Source organism: Enoplosus armatus, chromosome 4 (assembly GCF_043641665.1).
Source record: "Enoplosus armatus isolate fEnoArm2 chromosome 4, fEnoArm2.hap1, whole genome shotgun sequence".
In the NCBI taxonomy this organism is placed as follows: Eukaryota; Metazoa; Chordata; class Actinopteri; order Centrarchiformes; family Enoplosidae; genus Enoplosus; species Enoplosus armatus.
The window spans coordinates 26,833,623-26,852,819 of NC_092183.1; the positions used below are offsets into that span (position 1 = coordinate 26,833,623).

The 19,197-nt window shown below is 47.1% G+C and overlaps 1 protein-coding gene across 1 annotated transcript in view; it reads left to right on the forward strand.

Moving 5' to 3' along the window:
* Positions 1-19,197, forward strand: part of cux2b (cut-like homeobox 2b) — a 78,099-nt gene that overhangs the window by 44,828 nt on the left and 14,074 nt on the right. The window contains exon 4 of the mRNA XM_070904421.1: positions 10,626-10,704. Within this exon, the coding sequence (XP_070760522.1) occupies positions 10,626-10,704 (79 nt within the window). The remainder of the gene's footprint in view (positions 1-10,625; positions 10,705-19,197) is intronic.

The following is a 19,197-nucleotide window of genomic DNA, read 5'->3' on the forward strand; positions in this document are numbered from 1 at the left end:
CTCCACAGGCACGCAGAACCACGCTCTGACACACACACACACACACACACACACACACACACACACACACACACACACACACACAGAGGCTGGTACAGGCAGTCACGCAATAATGTGTATTTTTTCACCCCCTCCTCTCTCATGCCAGGACTCACACTTACATGCATAATCACATGTCCTGTCCCTCACTTTCCTACTCTCACATACACACAGACACACACACACACACACACTCCCCTGTTGAAGGCAGTGGATGTAGGGTAATTGCAGTCATTGTGTCAGGTTGCGTGTTTGTGCCCCTGTCAACGAGGCTGCAGACCTTGTGGGACCATGTGACACCTCAGCATTTTAGCATACCTGGCTATACTTCACCATGTGCACGTGTGTGTGTGTGTGTGTGTGTGTGTGTGTGTGTATGTGTGTGTGCCGCCACAATGCATCTACCCTTAATGTAGCAATGCATGGACTTTCAGCGCAGAGCGCAGTGTGGCTGGGAGGGTGAACGTTCTCTTCATGCTCTCTCTTCCCTAATGAAATGTCTTTTGTACAGTCTGTTATTTTTTTTTTTTTTATATATTTTTTTTTTTGTTCACTCACGGCGGATGTTCTAATGAGGCAGAGCCTGAAATAGCAGTGGGGCTAGCACTGCAGAACTATGACATCCCATGTGAGAACTTGCCCAAATCACAGTGGCTGCAGCCGTGCGTCAGGTTTCTTTATTTATAACCCGTACGGAATTGTCCTACACTCTGAGCATATGGAGGGTTATGTAACGCTCAGCATCCAATAGATAACCACTAAAGTCAGGTCCTATATATAAAGCTTGCTGAAGAGTTGTTTCTGAGGCTGCTCAAGATTGATTTAGAGCTCCTGGATGTCTGCTTCACAGTGATGCAACAAAGAGAATGGTTATTGTGAAGGAAAAAGAAATATTTCTATAGCATTCCTGGCTATTCCCTTTTTGAAGGACCAGTTCATGTGAAATGAATCAATTACCTCCACTAGCATCTAACCATGCCAATAGTCCGGGGTGTTTTCGCCCTCTGAGATTTCTGCCTCCACCTCAATACAGTGGATGTGATGCCACAAGAAACCACTGCACAACCACTGCATTTTTTAATTGAATTAGACTGAAAGTCCGCTCACTTTCCATTTTATCGGGCAGGAAGCAGAAATCTGGACAAAAGGAAAGCAAAACTGCATTACTACAAACCACAGAAGGTGCCACCATTTCTCTGTAATTTTGGTGAACTTGCCCTATTAAGGAATATTAGCAAATACACTATGAATGCTCGCTGGTCCGACCAATAGTTGCAGCGTTGTGTGTTTGAAAACAGCATCAGCCGGCGCTGTTACAGGGATCTCATCTGATTAGCCCTCATTCACTCAAACTGAAATGCCACCTCGCCGCCTGTCACATTGTGTATGAGTGATCAGGCAGGAAAGCTGGTCATTACAATCATGACATCAAATGCCTGGCAGCGGAGGTCAATCAGTGTACATTAACCAAACAGAGCTCATTTGTTTTACAGCTCTTAGTGGCGTGTTGGCACCAGCCTACATGAGCTTTAGGCTGGCATCCAGCGGGCACGGAGGGCCTCCCAGCAGAGCGGGAGCAAGATGGGCCTTGGCCAGCAGGAGGAATATGGAGGAGACAGAGGGGTGGGGTGTTAATGTGCCACCCCACCCCCAACCCCAACCCCAACCCAGTGTTCAGCCACTCAGCTGATTTATGTAGCTGAAACGAACTCCTTTACACTGGGCATTCATAAATACCTTAAAAGGTTTTAAAATGGCGGTCAGGCCGCTGCCAGAAAGAGGTTGCGCACTCATCTTTTGTGGAAAATCATTTTGGGGAAAATCCTTGCTCTCCTGGCCACTCTCTTCTTCCCCCTCTCCTTTTGGCCGCTACGCTTCTTAATCTGTGGGTGTTGACACGTCATTACACTGAGCGCGTGAGTTGGTGTGCAGACAAACGCATACACATACACTCAGTCCAAAGATCACTCTTAACCTTCACCTGGTCCTAATTATAGCAGACGAAGGCCCATTTCTGTGGCACTCTGGTGATCTGTCATCGACAGGCCCTCTCCAGTCTGGCTGGGAGTGATATCTCTCTGTAAAATATGTATGACATCAAAAAGCCTTAAAGGTTATTACAAATTAATAATGAGTAGTGGGCCGAGAGCAGTAAAAAATAGCCTTCCCTTGGTGTCGTGTTTAAATGTTTAATTTAACATGCTCCAGTATAAATGTGGACTGCCTCCCAGCAATATGTGCAGGGCCCCGAGGCCTCAGCACACTGTTAGCGGTCTGGAACATACGAAACCCAGACCACCGGGCTCACATGTATCAAGATCGACGTTCAGATTGGACGTGAACGATCATCCGTCTGGAGCCGTCAGCTGTTATCTTGAAAAGGCGCCGCGCTTCTATCTGCGCGTCTCTAACAGCATACAGAATTATATATATATATATATATATATATATATATATATATATATATATATAAAAAAACACTAAAGGAAGCAGCTTTACTCGCATCAAGCGCAAAATTCTCCGTAGACTCGGAGACATAGAAAAGCTCTTTCTGAGTGTTTCTCTGAAGCATGTCGAATCATTGGCCCTGAACCCCCCCCTCACAGTAATGTCTGAAGACACTGTACAAAATTGCTTTATTTATGCCTGTAATGTAAGCTGTCTGTTCTGGTGTTGCTCATTCTCTGCGGAACCGACGGCGGTGGCAGCCGAGTCTGGAGTGAATTTGCCGGGCAACTACCTGGGAAACATCAACAGTCATTAATTATGTAAAACTCCTCTCACAGTGGGAGCGGGGGGGGGGGGGGGGGGGGGGGGGGGGGGCTGCATACAACTGCAGCGCCCGCTCCTATTAGGCTCAATGTACTCTACAATGAGCCCCCACTGCCTGGGGGCGTGGGGGGGGATTATCAGCCTACCGCCACGACCCCCCATGGAAAGACACACACGCTGTACAGTACACGCGCGCACACTAAATGTGACGTTCTATTAAGTTCTGCACCGATGTATGCTTGTGTTTAGCCGAGGAGGAGAATAACAGGAATCTCTGCGCTGTCTCTCCTCCCTAGTCACCCCATCATTCACTTCTCTCCTGCGCAGGTCCTGTTAGGTCTTTTTCCCCCCCCTCTCTCTCTCTCTCCCTCTCTCCCCAGCAATTGTCTGCTTTCCGGCTTCCTCACTGCCGTGAATGAAATTGGCAAATCTGGCAGGACAAATGATATGCCATGTTTGTCAGGAGCGCCGGGTAAGGGGGCTCCTTCGTTGTTGATGGTGCCGCCACCAACGCCGCGCCTCTCTCCCCGCCACTTGGAGCCAAATTACCCACGGAGCCGCCCTACGCAGGGCCTACCTGAGATCTTCCTCCGAGCGCCGCCATTGACACCGGCAGATTTATCAAGCAAATAATGGAGCTAATTCCTGCACCATGTGTTTCCAATCCATCTTCTGCTAGCAGCAGACGCAGGATTGTTTGGCAGACTTCAAGACGTCTCCACAGCGCTGCGCTCCTCCGTCAGCTGCGCTCCTCCAGCCGCAGTTCAAGGCTCGTCCATCAGCGCTGCTCTTTTTAGCGGATGCGGCTTTGGCATGATGTTCCTCCATGCTGAAACAAAGGCAGCGCTGACACCTGTAATTAATTAGGCTATTATGCATTCCGCAATGATAATTGCCTCACTGGAAAGTCACCAGCCTTCTAAGAGGGAGAGAGAGGAGAGGTGGATGGAGAACGCCATCCATCATAGTGGAGCGCTCTCTCCCTCTCTCTCCCTCTCTCTCCCTCTCTCTCTCTCTCTCTCTCTCTCTCTCCCCCCTCGTGTCATGCTGTCTCACCTTGACTAGTGTAGGCAGGGCTAGAGAAACACTGTCAACATGTGTCTGAGGGCGAGATATGCAGCTGTGCCTCCCCCTTGCCAGGGCTGCTCCACCAGCAGCCTGCCAGGGTCCATCCACTCCAGGGCTTTGGCTCACATTGGCACAGTTACCCATGACACCCCATCTGTTGTAGCTTTGTTCACTGGGGCAGTACAGCACCGGGATAATGGGGGCACTTTATTTTTATAATTAGCCCTTACCTACACTTCTCCTCTCTTCTCTCCTCTTAACAGTTCTCCCAGCTCTGAAAATCTAGTCCAGGTGCACTCATTACTACTTTTCACAGCCCTCCCTTTCAGCACATCAACCGGTGCCTTCATCTTAGCCTCAGCACGCCCCCGCTCCCTCCCATCGTGCCGTGATAGATACGTTTTCAGCAGACACACTCTCCTCAAGGTTTAGGTCATTTGCGGCATCAAACATTTGAAAGCGCGAGCTCAAAGAAAATGACAACTCCTGTCTTTTGAACTACAAAGACATTCAGAAAAGATTTGTTTTCCTCCCTCCGTTTGTCTCTCAGCGGCTCTTGACTTTGACTTTGCCGTGACTTTGAGATGTTAGCGCCGGGGTTGGTGCTTTTGAATTTTGTCTAGAGGGCGGGTAACACGGCGCCTCTGCCGCCTGTTGATGGTGAGGGGGACCCAGAAGACACCTGCTGCGCGGTGGAGACAGCAGGCCCTTTGATCTGGGTTTAATGTCGTACCATGTTCTGTCTCTCGTGCCGCTCCGTGTGCCACGTCCGTTGGGCTTACGTCAGCGCCGCCTTGATCTATAGAGATCTGCTCTCCTCTCAGCCTGGTCATTATCGGCACACTCCACCGGGGCATTGACCCGGGGGTCTCGCTCATTTGGTCTTGTCTCATATTCAAGTGTAACACCTTACGTCATATATCATGATGTACCTTTTTAGCCATGCTAAATGGCTCTGGGGATAGCAGTGTCAGTCTGTACACCACTCTGGTCCAGACTGGAATATCTCTGCAACTATTTGATGGATTGACATGGAATTTTGTGCAGGCGTTCATGGTCCCCAGAGGATGAATGTTGGCGATCCACTGACTTTTCCTCTAGCGCCATCATCAGGTCAAAATTACAATTTGTCCAAGACTTTGGTTTATGACCAAATACCTGCAAAACCAATGACATTCCTGTCAGCCTCAGCTGCACTTTGTGTTATATATGCTAATATGCTACTGCTATGCTAAACTAAGATGGTGAACATGGTCAACATTGTACCTGCTAAATAATAGCATGTTAGCATGGTCATTGTGAGCATATTGTCATGCTGACGTTAGCATTTAGCTCAAAGCTCCACTGTGCCTAAGTACAGCCTCACAATGAAGCTAGCATGGCTGTAGACTCTTGTTTATTGAGTGCCAATGCAATAATAGCTGCGCAAACATAATATGAAAATCCTTCCTACCTCCTTTATGGATTAATAGGCTCCTGAAACCTGCCTTAAAACCTACATTGAAAATGTTCCGCCTTCATAAGGCCTCCGTGAATCCAGTTGTATTTTCACTCTGAGTTTGTCACCGCATCGTTGCAGCATGTATTCACATCAGGAGCGGATAAGTGGTACAAAAGAATATTGGTCAGCTTTGGCCGTTTATTTGGCTGAGACGGCAGCTCCGCAGTGGCAGAGCGGCGGTGGACGTCAGTCTTTTGTGAGCGCGGCGCCTTGACTGACAGGCACCGCTGATTGGAATTGACGTGGCGACGGGATGTGTGTCAGTGCTCTGACTGCTCATCTCGCCGGGCATCCAGAGACGGCCACAGCCACCGCCATGCTGCTACCACCGCTTCGAGATGGGTGTCACCATGATTAAATCTGCCCTCAAACACAGCCTGTGTGTAGTGTGCATCTGCGCGACTGCGACTTGACGTGTGTGTGTGCGTTTGCTTGCTCCCAAGTTCAAGTGTGTGTGTGTGTGTGTGTGTGTGCGTGTGCGTGGGCGTGTGTGTGTGGGTGTACACTGGTCTCTCACCGTCCAGACTGTATTGCAATAGTGTTTACCTCTGCCCTTCTCCTCCACCCACTCATCAGTCACTCCACACCAACTCGTCTCCCTCCTCCTGCCTCTCCTCTGAACCTACACTCAAACGCAAAACAAACGCCAGCAGTGACAGCTACAAAAGTGCTGGGTGGCAAAGCTAAAACATGATCTTTTGCCTGCGTCTGAAGGGAAAATTGTGGTTTTGCATTTGCTTCTTTTTTTTTTTTTTTTAGCATACAAATCACATATAAAGGAAACTGAAAGCACATAACTGAAAGCTTGCAGGTTTCCTCCTTGGATAGTTGAAACAACCAAATTGTGCTGTCCTCCATGAGTGATGCAGGCCGCCCTGTGGCCAGTCAGCCATTAAGATACATCTCTTAATTTTTCTGCAAAATCAGACTCGAAATCAGATCAGCTTTAAATTTTGACCTTTTATTTAAAGGCTCTTCAGAAGACAATATTGAGCAAGATATTTATACCTACTGCATTGGATTCCATTTGTACAGGAAGTGGAGGGACTTTCTGAAAGTTGAATAATTCAAACCACCAGACCATTGGCTTAGCTTAACCTTTGCATTGTCGGAACTATTAAGGAAATATTATTTATGGCAATATTATAAACGCATCTCTTTGCGGATCTGTATTGGAGCTGAAACAATGAGTCAATTAATCCATTAGTCGATTGACAGGACATTTATTTTACAACTTTTTAAATAATCAGTTAATTGTTTAAGTCATGTATCTAGCAAAAAAATGCTAAAACATTCTCTGGTTGCAGCTTCTCTAAAGTGAGTTTGATGTTTCATATAATTGTAAATATTTATAGGTTTAGACTGTTGGTCGAACAAAACAAGCAATAGGAAACTGAGTGGCCTTTTTCACAATTTTCTGATTATAGACTCAATGATTAACTGGTTAATCAAAAAAAGAATTGATAGATTGATCAATAATGTTGCAGCTCTAATATGTATTATTTAACCTGCCCCGCTCTAAGGTGGATATGAATCCCCTGTGAGTTGGATTGGCACTTTATTCTTGCAATTTTACTAAAAAATATTGTACTAGGAAGGGCTGAAAATTAAAAAAAGATGTTATCAATTGCAAGTTAAAAAGCTAAAAAGTGGGTTCCAACCACACAGGACCAAGGGTTAGTAATCGTAAAAGAAGAAGTGAAAGAAACGTAGGCAGAAACGGACACACAAGGCTCAAAATGGCGACACTGAAAATGGAAGGACAAGTGATGTGAGCTGTTGGAAATGTTTTACCCGTAATAATCTTTAGACTTCAGTCCAACTTAACACGGCATAATAGCAGAGCGTTGACCGTATTTTGCCTCATTTTCTCAACACTTTTATTAAGACCACGGGCTGAGCGTTTGTCAGGAATCCAGTGGATTCTTCTGGAAGGTGTTGTGACACGTGGCGTTGCGGTGGTGGTGGTGGTGGTGGGCTTCCCACTGTTTTGTTCTAATAAGCATGGAGCGGGACCGGGGTTGTTGTGACATCCTGTCAGCCTGTGGGCTGGACTGGTGCTCAGTGAGCAGCACAGTAGGATGGACTCCCTATGATTGTGCACTGACCTTTGCATCATGGGGAAGATGACAGGTAATTTAGAGGCCTCAGGGACTGTGGAACTATACATTTGCCGTCCCCAAAACCACCCACGGCACCAACCGCATTCACCTTGAGATGGGCGCAGTGTATCCATGAAAGAAAAAAAAAAAAACCCAAAAAAACGAGAATGGAAATCACATGCTGTGTGCACACCCGGGCACAGATGCATATGCAGACATGCTCTAAGCACTCGCACACTTATTTGCACGCACGCACGCACAGCGCAAGATCTGCCCCGACACCCGCCCAACTCCCCCATCATCGTCACGCACTCTAATCACCTGCATCATCACAGCCTATCCTCAAACAACCAAATCACAGGGGGTGGCAAACTGGTAAGGCAGAGGGGGAAAACGATGATTTAGGGTGATAATTGCATAATCACCAGTTGTGATAATTGTAATTGATGACTGCATAATTGCTAATTGCGCTCTTTATGGGAACCTCTCTTTTCTGTTGTCTCTCCGTCTCTCTCTGTATGTCGCTCTGTAGCCCTTCACTCTGCTTCCTCTACTTCATTCTAGATTTGTTCTCTCCTCCTTCATTTATTCCTCTTCCCTCAACACATGCTAGCTTGTTCTCACACAGACAGACAGACAGAGGCTCACTAGCGGGTACTGTAAGTATTCTCAGAGGCTTATCAGTAAGTATTTCCCAGCAGCCTTGTCCCAGAGGCTGTGTTCTGCCCACTATGTTGCTGCGTGAAGAGTTATGGAGGAGCGCTAACAGGTTTCCTTTGTCTCTCTCCTGCTACTCTGCCCCAGGCTTTACTCCTGCTTGTAAAATCAACCTGTGGCCAAGCCCATTCCCTCGGTAGCCATATCCTTTATCACAAAACGGGTGAAAACAAAGAATGCGCTGTGAGCCGGAGCCAGGGCCAGAGCCAGAGCCATATCTCGCATCCAAAAGAGGAGAAGAGATTTGCCAGTTGTAGTCTGTCCTCGAGCCGTGCCTCTCTGCTCGTATCTGTTAGCATGAGACTTCTGCCTCTGAAACCCAGTGTGCTGGGCTGGAGGTGGATTAGCATGGAGATGAAGATGACTCCCTGATCAGCCCATATTATGCACGACACCTCAGAGTGCTTTGATGATAGCAAGGGTGGGTTGGGTGTGTGTGTGTGGGGGGGGGGGGGGCATCTATACGCATAGCGGGCGCTAACGTGAGAAGGCATCAGGCAGGCGTGTGATTGATGTCTCTGCTAGCGTCTGTAGGCAGGTTAATGGTGTGATTGTGGAGGTAATCTCCGTGTTCTCTCGTTAAAGCATGATGGAGGGCCAGGAGACCCCGCGTGTCTCTGGAAGAAGGAGCCCTAGCCCTGTTGCCTTCACAGGCTTTTTTTTTTTTTTTATATGTGCAGTTGGGAGCCTCATTCCATGTGTATGCTTCAATGCTTCAGAGGAAGCCAGCCAGAGGCTGTCCTCCCTGCTGTAGTGGCCGTGTAGTTCAGGTGTAAGCTCAGGTTGATGATAGTTTGTCTGGGTGTCACAAAATGCTGCTAGAGCTTTTGCTCATTGCCACGTTGAAGAGCGGAGGTTTGTTATTGGCTAGTGGTGACACTCGCGGAATTGCTCCCGCTCGTAGTGAAAACGAAGCAAACATAAAAACAGTCTGTCATCAGTGGGTGTAAAGCAAACCTTAGCTGAACCAACACTAGCTGTTGACGTACTCATAATCCACACAGAAGGCTGGAGACGGTGTTTATGGGGCCACCGTGCTTCACACATTTTCACTGTTTGTGAACGAACATGCCAACATAAACGTCATGTCCAGGCGAGGAGAGGATGGGTGAGTCGGGGGTAGATGGAGGTTGGTGGGTGTGGGTGTGGGGGGGTTAAATTGGGGTATAGCTGAGTGAAACAACAGCCTAGTGTAGCAGGGAGCTGGCTGAGAGCTGCAGACTATTGCATCTGTATTGATTGGGCTCCAGCCTTTTCCATTTTCCATGAACTCCTCTGAGCTGCTCCAAGTGGGAGTGATAGGGGGATTTGCTTGATCTTTATGATATTTCTTTAAACATGATGCTGTCGTTATGCCTCCCCAGGGAGGACGCCAGCCATTTCCAGTAAATCAAAGGCTCTCCGTCCCTCGCTGTTTTCCACACACCTTATTTATAACCCCGCTAAACAGCCCCAACACACCGCCACCGCCGCCGCCACCACCATTCTCATAAGTGTTTTCAGCCTTTTTGCGAAATGAATGCTTTTCGAGTGCAGTCGTACCGCCGAGGAGCAGCCTGGCTCAGCCATACCGCGCACTTGACCCTCCGTTGTGGAGTCCATTGAGCCGATCCGACAGAGGCTGTAATCAACAGTGACAGAAATGACATAGACAATAGATGACAATAATTTGAATTCCGTCTGCTGTTGGAGTGGGGGGTCATTTGGTCGAGCCTGATCTGATTTACTGTTGCGGAGCAGAGGACGTCGAGAGGCAGCTCCGGCGCGTCCTCTGACTTACAAACAGGCCCGAGGTCTTAGCGGGAGCTGGGAGCAGGGTAACCCACATACCCACTAGTGCAGGTGCCCTCTCCATGGGGCCAGGTGGTGGCTAATTCGCTTTCTTTGTCCCTCCTAATGAATCGTTAATTGGTTTGCATCACCCGCAGAGCCGAGGATAGCAGGTGCCGAGTGCTGCTGGTGGTGGAGGAGGCCGCTGTCACTGGCGAGCCTTCTCGCGCGCCTGCATTTAACAGGCCAAATGTCACCTCACAACATGCCGCAGCTCGGCGGTGAAACAGGGAGGATATCGCCATAGTTTACGCCTTGTTTCTCTAGTTGTCAGTGCTTATGGAGAAACACAGCCTTTGATTTAGTTCATCTATGCACAAGCTATGAGCTGCAAAGCATTTCTCTGTTATACACGCTGAAGATACTGTACATGCAGGAATATTTGTTTCATTTATGGGAGGGATGCTGTGAGGTTGACCTTTGCTGTCATTACTATTGATTCATTGTTAGCTGTTTAAGATTTTAAGTGTTTTCTGCTCTGTGTAAAAGCATCAGTTTAATGCCTGAAATGTAAAGATGCCGTGCATTGTGAGTCAGACATACGCCAGGATTACATCAGTCGATGTTTACCTTAATGACGTCTTCTCCCCCCGCAGGTGGTTGCTCTGAACAAGCGCAGTAAGGAGGCCGAGTCTGCCTTCCTGGGAATCTACAAACAGCTTATCGAGGCCCCAGGTGAGTCTCCCACTAAGACCAGAGATGTGCGTCTTAACAAACAGCAGCAGCAGCCGCATAAACACCACGCTCACACACATCACTTCTAGCATTATCTTTTCCCCACTCGAAGATCACTCCCCGGAGATCAATTCCCCGTCAAACCTCCACCACTATCACTGGACCAGCCCTAGACACACAGAGACATATCATGTATATATGAAGCAACACACGCAAACCAAAAAGTAATTTTCTTGCCATAGATAGATATGGTACAACAGCACATGGATATAAGATACATAAAACCCTATACCCTGTGGCTCTTATCTATTTTTCAAAGTCTGCGCTCTCAGAGTGGTTTCCAAAACTCTGCGTGAGGCCACTTCAAAACCCAGCACTGGTCCTTGAGTGTAGCCTGGCTGAGGAGCGAACACATCCTTGAGGAGCTCTGCTGTTGATTGTGGAGGGCCAATTAAAATCCCAACTGAAGTCTGGCTTCGTGCGGAACGCCGGGCCCTTGATGAGGCCAATGGGGGGAAAAGGGAGAGAGGGGCAAAGACAGTAAGTTAGAGCGGAGGAAAGACATATTGTGTGTTTATTCAGTTGTTATTTCAATGCCAGGGCACATATACTGTATTGCTCTTTGTTGCAGGAGACGGCGGCGAAACGCAGCCCAATCTCGGTCTAGATCAGAGGAACACTTGTGGCAGGAGTAGAGAATGCTGTTTACAGATTCAATGAATACAAGATAAAAGTCTGCGTCAGAGAAATAGCGACGGCGGCAACTGACTTTTAAAGGTCTCCATTTTTCCTTGAAGTCCCCGGCTTGATATTGCGCCACCACACACACACACACACACACACACACACATACACTTACTCACACACACTTTGAATGGAGTTATTTCCTTGATAAGAAATACCATTCTTTGAAGATGTATTCAGTTTGATTTTCTGACCTATACCTTTTATATCAAGGCCTTAATTCAAGCCTGAGAGCATCTTGCGGGAAATATTTTGTCACAAAAGCAGAGAATAGAGTCAACTAAGAGTTGTAACGTTCAATAACAAAGACTTTAAAATAAAAACAAAGGTCACCCGACATCTATTCTTACGTGTAAGATAAAAAAAAACCCACAGTATCTTTAGTTTTCAAGGTACACAATATATTTTCCCTCTCTGTCTCTTCACACGGTGTATGTGTTCCCACAGAGTCCATGTGTGGTCATTATAGTAGACCTTCCTGTGTCAGGTTACATCAGGTGACGCAACACAGCCAGCCTCCAACCTCCACGTGACCTTACCTTTACAAAGGGAGTCTGTTTCACTGTATCACACAGTGCTGGGCAAATAGCCTGAAAAATGTAATCAATTACTCATGACTTATTACGCAAAGACAAAGTAATGACAATACTTTGATAATTACTTAACAGCGGAAGTAGTTACATTAGTCGTACGGTACTTTTCGTTAACTCAGCCAAGTTACGGAAAAAAGGGCCTTCCAACGACTTCACACTTGCCACACCCACTTCTGTTTGGAAATAGAAAATGATGCTTCGTGGTTTAACAAGCCGCCAGATTCCTGTTTTGAAGTATTTACTGAGCTAGCTTCGCCCCGCTGACTGCACGCAGCTCTCCAGATCTCCTGTGGCGTTCCGAACTCTCCAGCTCTGAACAAAACCAGCTGATTCCTGAATGTCGCATCACCATTTACGAACATAAACTAGCCAGCTAAGGCTAGCAAGCTAACGCGTCCCAGATGAGGAGATCAAGGATGGTTTACCAAGCGGGCCCAGCAAAATGTTGCCCCAGTGGCCCCTAAAAAGTGAATCTGGCCACTTTTCACACTTTTACGACACTTTTCTGCACACAGCTGGTGAACGTGGTGAGCAAAAGCGGAATGATGATTGAATGAATGAACGCCAGTGAAGATGAAGTCGGCCCCTGGCACCGCCTCCCCAGTCACCAAGGAACAGGTCGCAACGGATGGCGAGCTATGACTGGTCAGGGTCCAACTTGTCGTCGGCCATGTCTTTTCAGCCAGGTCGCAGCAACATTTTATGACTCAGTGATTGCCTGATGTGAGTCCACGCGACCATCTCGACAGGCAAAAATGTAGCATCGACTGATCCCGACTTTAGGCGCCTTCAGTGCCAGACATCCACCCACCTCTCGCAGACCACTGAGAGTATTTCTGTGTCGGGCTCTTGCAGTATCAGCCATCTGTGAGGAGGGCCTACAGTATCCTGTGCCTGTTTGTCACTGTACATCTTGCTGCTGGTGTCCAAGGTCACAACTCCCCCCCCCCTCCTGCCCACCCCTCGCTAGAATGGATGACTCCAGGTACACCGGAGGACAGTCATTTGGCTGTGGCCCCACTTCATTTCTCTCTGCCCCTCAAACACAACAGTGAGCTTCCCCACCATTCCCCCAACAAATGCTACAGCTCATGTATTTTTAATCTTTTGACAGATGCAATTATTCTTTACACGCCGTGCTCGTTAATCTTAATGCAGTTATTACTATTCATTGCAGGACGTTTTTTCCCTCCTGTTATTTCATTTGAAAGTGCCTCTCTCTCGGTGTGTGCGCGCGTGCTCATTTGTGTGCCGACACTAAGGCCTTCGGTCCAATCAGAGCAGGCCGACGGCAGAGTTAATGAATGCAAGGGGCGAACAAGGTGGGGGGGTGGGAGGGGGGGGGCACACGCAGCAGCAGCTCAATATGTGACCTGTTGTATCTGGCTATCATTAACATCTGGTCACATATCAGTTATCCACTTTGCCGTGCCCACTATTGAATACAAATAACATATCCGTTACATTTGTGAGATTGCAGCATGATAATGTTGCGCTTTGTTAATGCAAGATAATGCTCCTGTTCAATGGCAACTAGAATGCAACAGTAAACTCTGAACAGAAATAACTTCTTGATGCGGGTGATTGAAGTGATTCCCCCCCACCCCCCTCCTCTTGCCTTTTATGAGGCCCCTAAGCCGAGATGTCAATCCACTGGAGTGTTTCATTAGCGTTCTATATTTTGATTTGCCTGTGACATCTCCCCATGCTGTGCACTGTAACTCCTACCCAGTCTGGGGCTTGAAAGAGGCCTGTTAACAGTGTTTCCCTAACAATGTTTATATCACCTCCGCACGGTTTTGATCAGTGCAGATAAACACGTCCTGATCACTGAACGCTGAAAAACAGTGGCAGCTTCTGCCCGAATTCATCGGTTTCCCAGAGATGCACCTAACTTCCCCTCTCCTTTTCTTCCTCTCCTCCTCGCCGCCTCATTCTGCTCTCCTGGAGTGTGTGTGTCTGTGTCTGTGTGTGTGTGTGTGTGTGTGTGTGCGAGTGGCGTTTGAACGTCGGCGTTTGTTGCCACCTCTGTGAGAGCAGCGAGGCCCTGTCGCCAGGGGCGTAGCCCTGAGACTGACGCTCCAGGTGTTTGCTCTTCCTTGCCTCCTCTCAGTACACACACTCATCCCTCAGGATCCACCCCGCTCCCTCTCTCCTTTAGAACACAGCTCCTTTTATCTGAGCGGGGAGCTCACCGAGAGTTTCTGAAGATGCTGATCTGAATACACCCCTCTAAGTGTGTGTGTGCGCCGGGCCTACGGCATGTCTGATGCGTGTGTGTGTGCGTCTCTCTGTATGTGTGCGCGCCGTTAGTGGAAATGTTATGGCAACAGTGCTTGCTAGTGGTGACCACCGGTACTGCGGAGCAGAGCTCAAGCACAAGCAGCTTTTTGTCACATCAAGCCGCACGTCGTCTCGTGTTATGAGACGGTTGTAAGTGCCTCACATATTCACATGAGATGTTTCCCTCGGCTATGAGATTATCAGAACAGAACGCACTGACCTTAGTAATTCAGAGTCATTCAAATGCATAAAGAATAGTTGTCCCTCTTCAACCCTTCATATACATAAGCAAGCGCCAGCGAGAGAGGCCTGCAAGGCACAGCAGGCCGGCTTTATTGTAATTTTGCAGCTGAGTACCTACAGTCCGGATGAGAGCGAGGAAGGAGTGCCGCGTGCGTTTGTGGCGGTCTGTCGGAAAATAACGACGTATAAAAGCTGATGGAAAATGAAAGCTCTCTGGGCGGGACGAGATTATGCACAAGTGATTAATAAGAGCAGTAATAAACAAAGGCCCAGGAGATGTTTGAGGTGCTTAATAATGCATTATGTTCATAAAAAAGCTGGGCCTCTCCAACTGATCCCTGTGGAGTAGGAGACCCCAGAGGGACCAGGAGAGAGTGCGCTCTTAAAAGACAGCAACTGTGCATGTGTGTGTGTGTGTGTAGAAATGTCTGTATGTGTGTGTGTATGTGTGCCTGAGAGCAGATAAGATGTAACCATGGGATTCAAAAATGTAAAGACAATAGACTGGTGTATTTGATGAGGTTAATTCATAGTGATTCATCTTACATGTCTCATAAATACGAATGTGAGATAGGTTGTATTTTTATTTTTGTATAATTTGGTTTGGGTGTCATTGGCACTTCTTTTTTTTCTCTTTTTTCCCCACCGCAGCATCTCATGTTCATTTTAAATGCTAGCTCGCTCCGGCTCCACTCTTTGTTCCGAGCTTTAAAATGTGTTGGTATTGATGTCATTCCTTCTTCGTCCTTCAGTCTGTCAAACAAAGACATGGAACGGCAATGAAAAAGAACAGGTTAAGAAGTTTCTCTCTCAGCTTTGTTTTGTTCACACACAAAAGCCGCCGCTACCCACAATCGTTTTTTTTTTTTTGGTTTTGTTTTTTCATTCCACCTATCTTTTTATTTTAGTATTTTCTCATTCCTTCTGCCACATCAAGGTAAAGCGAGACTTCACTTTGCCATCTGAATATCAAGTGCTCGTTGGTTTAAAATGCAGCACAAACACAAAAGTCGTGTTTATGAATCTGTTACAAGCAGTTTGTGTTTTTTGTCGTCGAAGCTAACCCTTGACAGGCAGAAGAAAGGAGGCAGCAATTTATCTTCCATACCTTATATCACTTTACATTGTTTGTGAAGGTGGAAGTAAAGACTAAGTGTTCTCTCAACCTAGTTTTGGTTCTTGACAACAATATTACAACAGTGTTACTGTTTGTTGCAGCAGCGGCAGAGCGTGTTTATGGACCTTGAAGTCCACTCAGAGGAAAAAAAACAAGACTGTTTTGAATGAAAAGAAAAAACCTTGGAGCACAGCCTTGTAAATTAATTTGTTCGTGTTGTATGATGGGAACACAGCTGGCCTCATTAACATGCGCACAACAAATAATTATAGCGTTTTTTTTCTCTCTTCAGCCAGCCAATGCTTGGCTAATGGGCTTGCTGGGTTAATTATGTCAGAGCGTAATTACACAGGGCCCAGGGAGACATAATGGTGCACCCTGCTGCGCCCACACCGCCTAATGATGGTGTATCGCTGACAGGGCCAAGACGGACCGCCCCGACACACCTGCTTGTCTTGGCGCACACCACCCCGGTCCACCCCCACCCACCTACGCACACATCCAGAACCTGTGCACCGTCCTCCCCGGGTGCCACCTGCAGTTCGCTGAGCCGTCCAGCTTCTGACAGGCTTTGGCTCCCGCTCACCCTGGACTGAAGGCTCACCCAGATACAGCAACTGCCTCCCGCTTTGAGATGTGCAATAGCACAGAAACAGCAACGCAGTGACCACAAGGAAGCAGCTACAGGGTGGCAGCCTCATTATCGCTCAGCCGAAGTGATGAAATCCAATATCAATGCAGCCGAGAATGTGCAAAAACAATTAAAAGTCATGCTAACATGGCTATTAGCAAGTTAGGGTTTACCACAACTTAGGTCTTATCTTTGTAGTTTTGGCCATCTCTGCTATTGGCACTAATAACACTGTAATTTCTAACTTTGAGAACACACACACACACACACACACACACACACACACAGCAAGGTGCAGACCAGACATGTGACTTATAGATCGGCACAGATACTAAGTGTACAAAACATGGTTGCTTCTCATCTTTTTAATATGCTTTGTACGGAACACAATACAGGCTCCCCGCGGATACAGAGAATTAAAAAGGAGCATAAATACAAAACACACATATATTACTGCCAACTTTTTAAGATATTCCTTTCAGCAAACCCAGTTTGGTCACAGTCAGTTTACCTGAACATATCCACCCTATTGGCACATGTAGTTTTGTGTTCATGATGTCATTTATAATTAAACAATAATTGCTTTCTGAGTTCTGGGTACAAAACGAGGTCAGATGGAGCAAGAAAGACGAGCAGCCCGACCATCAGTTCGGTCAGCCGACCCAATTTTGAAGAGAAAACAAGGTGAACAGTAGAATTATTGGAACCGTCAGTTGTAAACATGCATCCTCTGGTTCAGTTTTGTCCCACTGTACTTAGCGTAGTTGTGTGTGCACTGTTCTCCTGTGCAATGAGTGATTATAACTGACATTTCAGGAGCGCACACTTCCAAATAAATTTGTTGTGAATCTGTGTAAACTGTCGGCTTGTTTAAACCTGTCTGATTGTCTGACTGCTTGAGTGTCTCTCCCCGTTGGACTTAGTTAGAAATGATAGAAATGATGGTCAAAACTACAACCCCCCCCCCAGAATTCTCCTTTCATGGTGACTTTACTGAACCTCTGTAAGCCGTCCTGCTCCTCTCAGTGGCCGTGGCTCCTGATGTATTAAATGTCCCGTGATTTATTAGTTTAAACGAGCTGCTGTGACCTGATCAGTTGTCATGACCTCGGAGCGGACAGCCAATCATCTGCGCTTAAGATAAGGGCCGAATTAAGAACTGAACCATTTCTTTTGCCCTGAGCGACGTGAGTCACCTGACGTACGCAGCGCCTCGTCAGCTGTGTTATATGTCGTGATTTACGGGAAATGCGAGCGGCCCGGTTTAGTGTTCCTCTTCCATTCCCGGCGTTATTTGGTGGATTTACCATCAGAGCTGCTCCAAAAAGAAGATCCAGCACTTCTTATTAGCTACGTCAATTAGTAGCTCCATTTTCCAAAGTTATCAGCAGTCTTTCTGGACTCCCCTTCAGTAACTGTAGATCCCGGGCCCTTGGAGAGCACCCCTGCTGCTCTACTTTGACGGGGGTTAATTTTGTATACAGACTTACGTTATATCCCCTCACTTTAAATTTGACTTTACTTTACTCCCCTGCGACTGATTGATAATCCTGGCTTGTCTATGTGTGAGAGATCCCTTACTATAATCTCTGTCCTTTGATCATTAAAAGTTGAAAGGATATATGGGAAAGAGGCTGATAAAGTGATTTCTGTGACAGTGGGTCGATGGAATAGCAGTGCTTTAAGTCATCCTGTTTGTCTTAGAAGAGCCGTGCTCTTAATAGTGATGTCCCTTGTGACTGATGCAATATCTCCGCAGTTGGTGTAACAATGAATGCAGACAATGTTTGACTGTAAACGGTCCTGGGAAAAATAGCTCAATCAATTAAATGGCCCAAAATGTTTGTCTGATGAAAATGCAGATATGGCGAGCTGCAATGTATGGCCAAAGATTTCAACAAATTGCACGTTGCAGAAGTTTTGGCTCTCTGATGAGCCTTTTTTATTTATTTTTTCTCCGTGGCCTGCCCGTCTCAGAGTTTGCATTCTCTCTGTGGCATCTGGCAAAGTTTAAACGTCTGTGGCTCCAACTTCTTATGAAAAGTCACTTCAGTCAGTGCCCATACTGAAGAAGGGATCCAATTGGGTTCCACACAGAAGTCTAAGATGAGTGGATGAAAGCTGTGGGAGAAAAGTTTGTGCAGCAAAGCAGCGATTTTCCTCCTCTTTTAGAGTTTTGAAGGGCTGTGGTGTGTGTGTGTGTGTGTGTGTGTGTGTGTGTGTGTGTGTGTGTGTGTGTGTGTGTGTGTGTGTGTGTGTGTGTGTGTGCATGCGCGTGGCTCTACATCTTGCCTCCCCCCTTGTCAAGGAGCTCCCCTGAGCTTCCCTCTCTGTGCTTTGGCACTAGAAGTCACCTCCTTTGGTGTTCGGCAGGCAGGTACACAACAGGAGCAGCTCTCTCTCTCTGAGCTGTTGAACTTTTCGGGAGGGGAAGAAAGGGAAGGGGAAGATTAAAAACAGCCCTGTGATGTGGAGTGCCGAGCTGCCTCCTGAGAATTCCTGGCATAATAATTTAAATGATCAAATGATACAGAGGAGACTTGTTAGCTGAGAAACAGCCTCCTAGTTGGCCCCATGGGCCCGGTGCTGCCGCGCATGCATTGCAAAACAGCTCCTCTGTTGTGCTAAAGAATCCCGCTTTTTTTTTTTTTTTTTTTTTACCCCCTTTTCAGGAGCAGACTTTTTCTACACTTTGCCTAGGTGTGTACTTGGGACTTAAGACTCCGTCACATATTCACGGCAATCTTTTTGTCTTCTTTGCCGTTCATCAGCATGTGAGAAGACTCATTAGATTTGATTCCTGCACATGTGAAGGGTCGGAACAGCACTTGTGTCATTAGGTCCAGCCTGTGAAATTTTCAAAGGCGCCTGAGTGGGGAAAG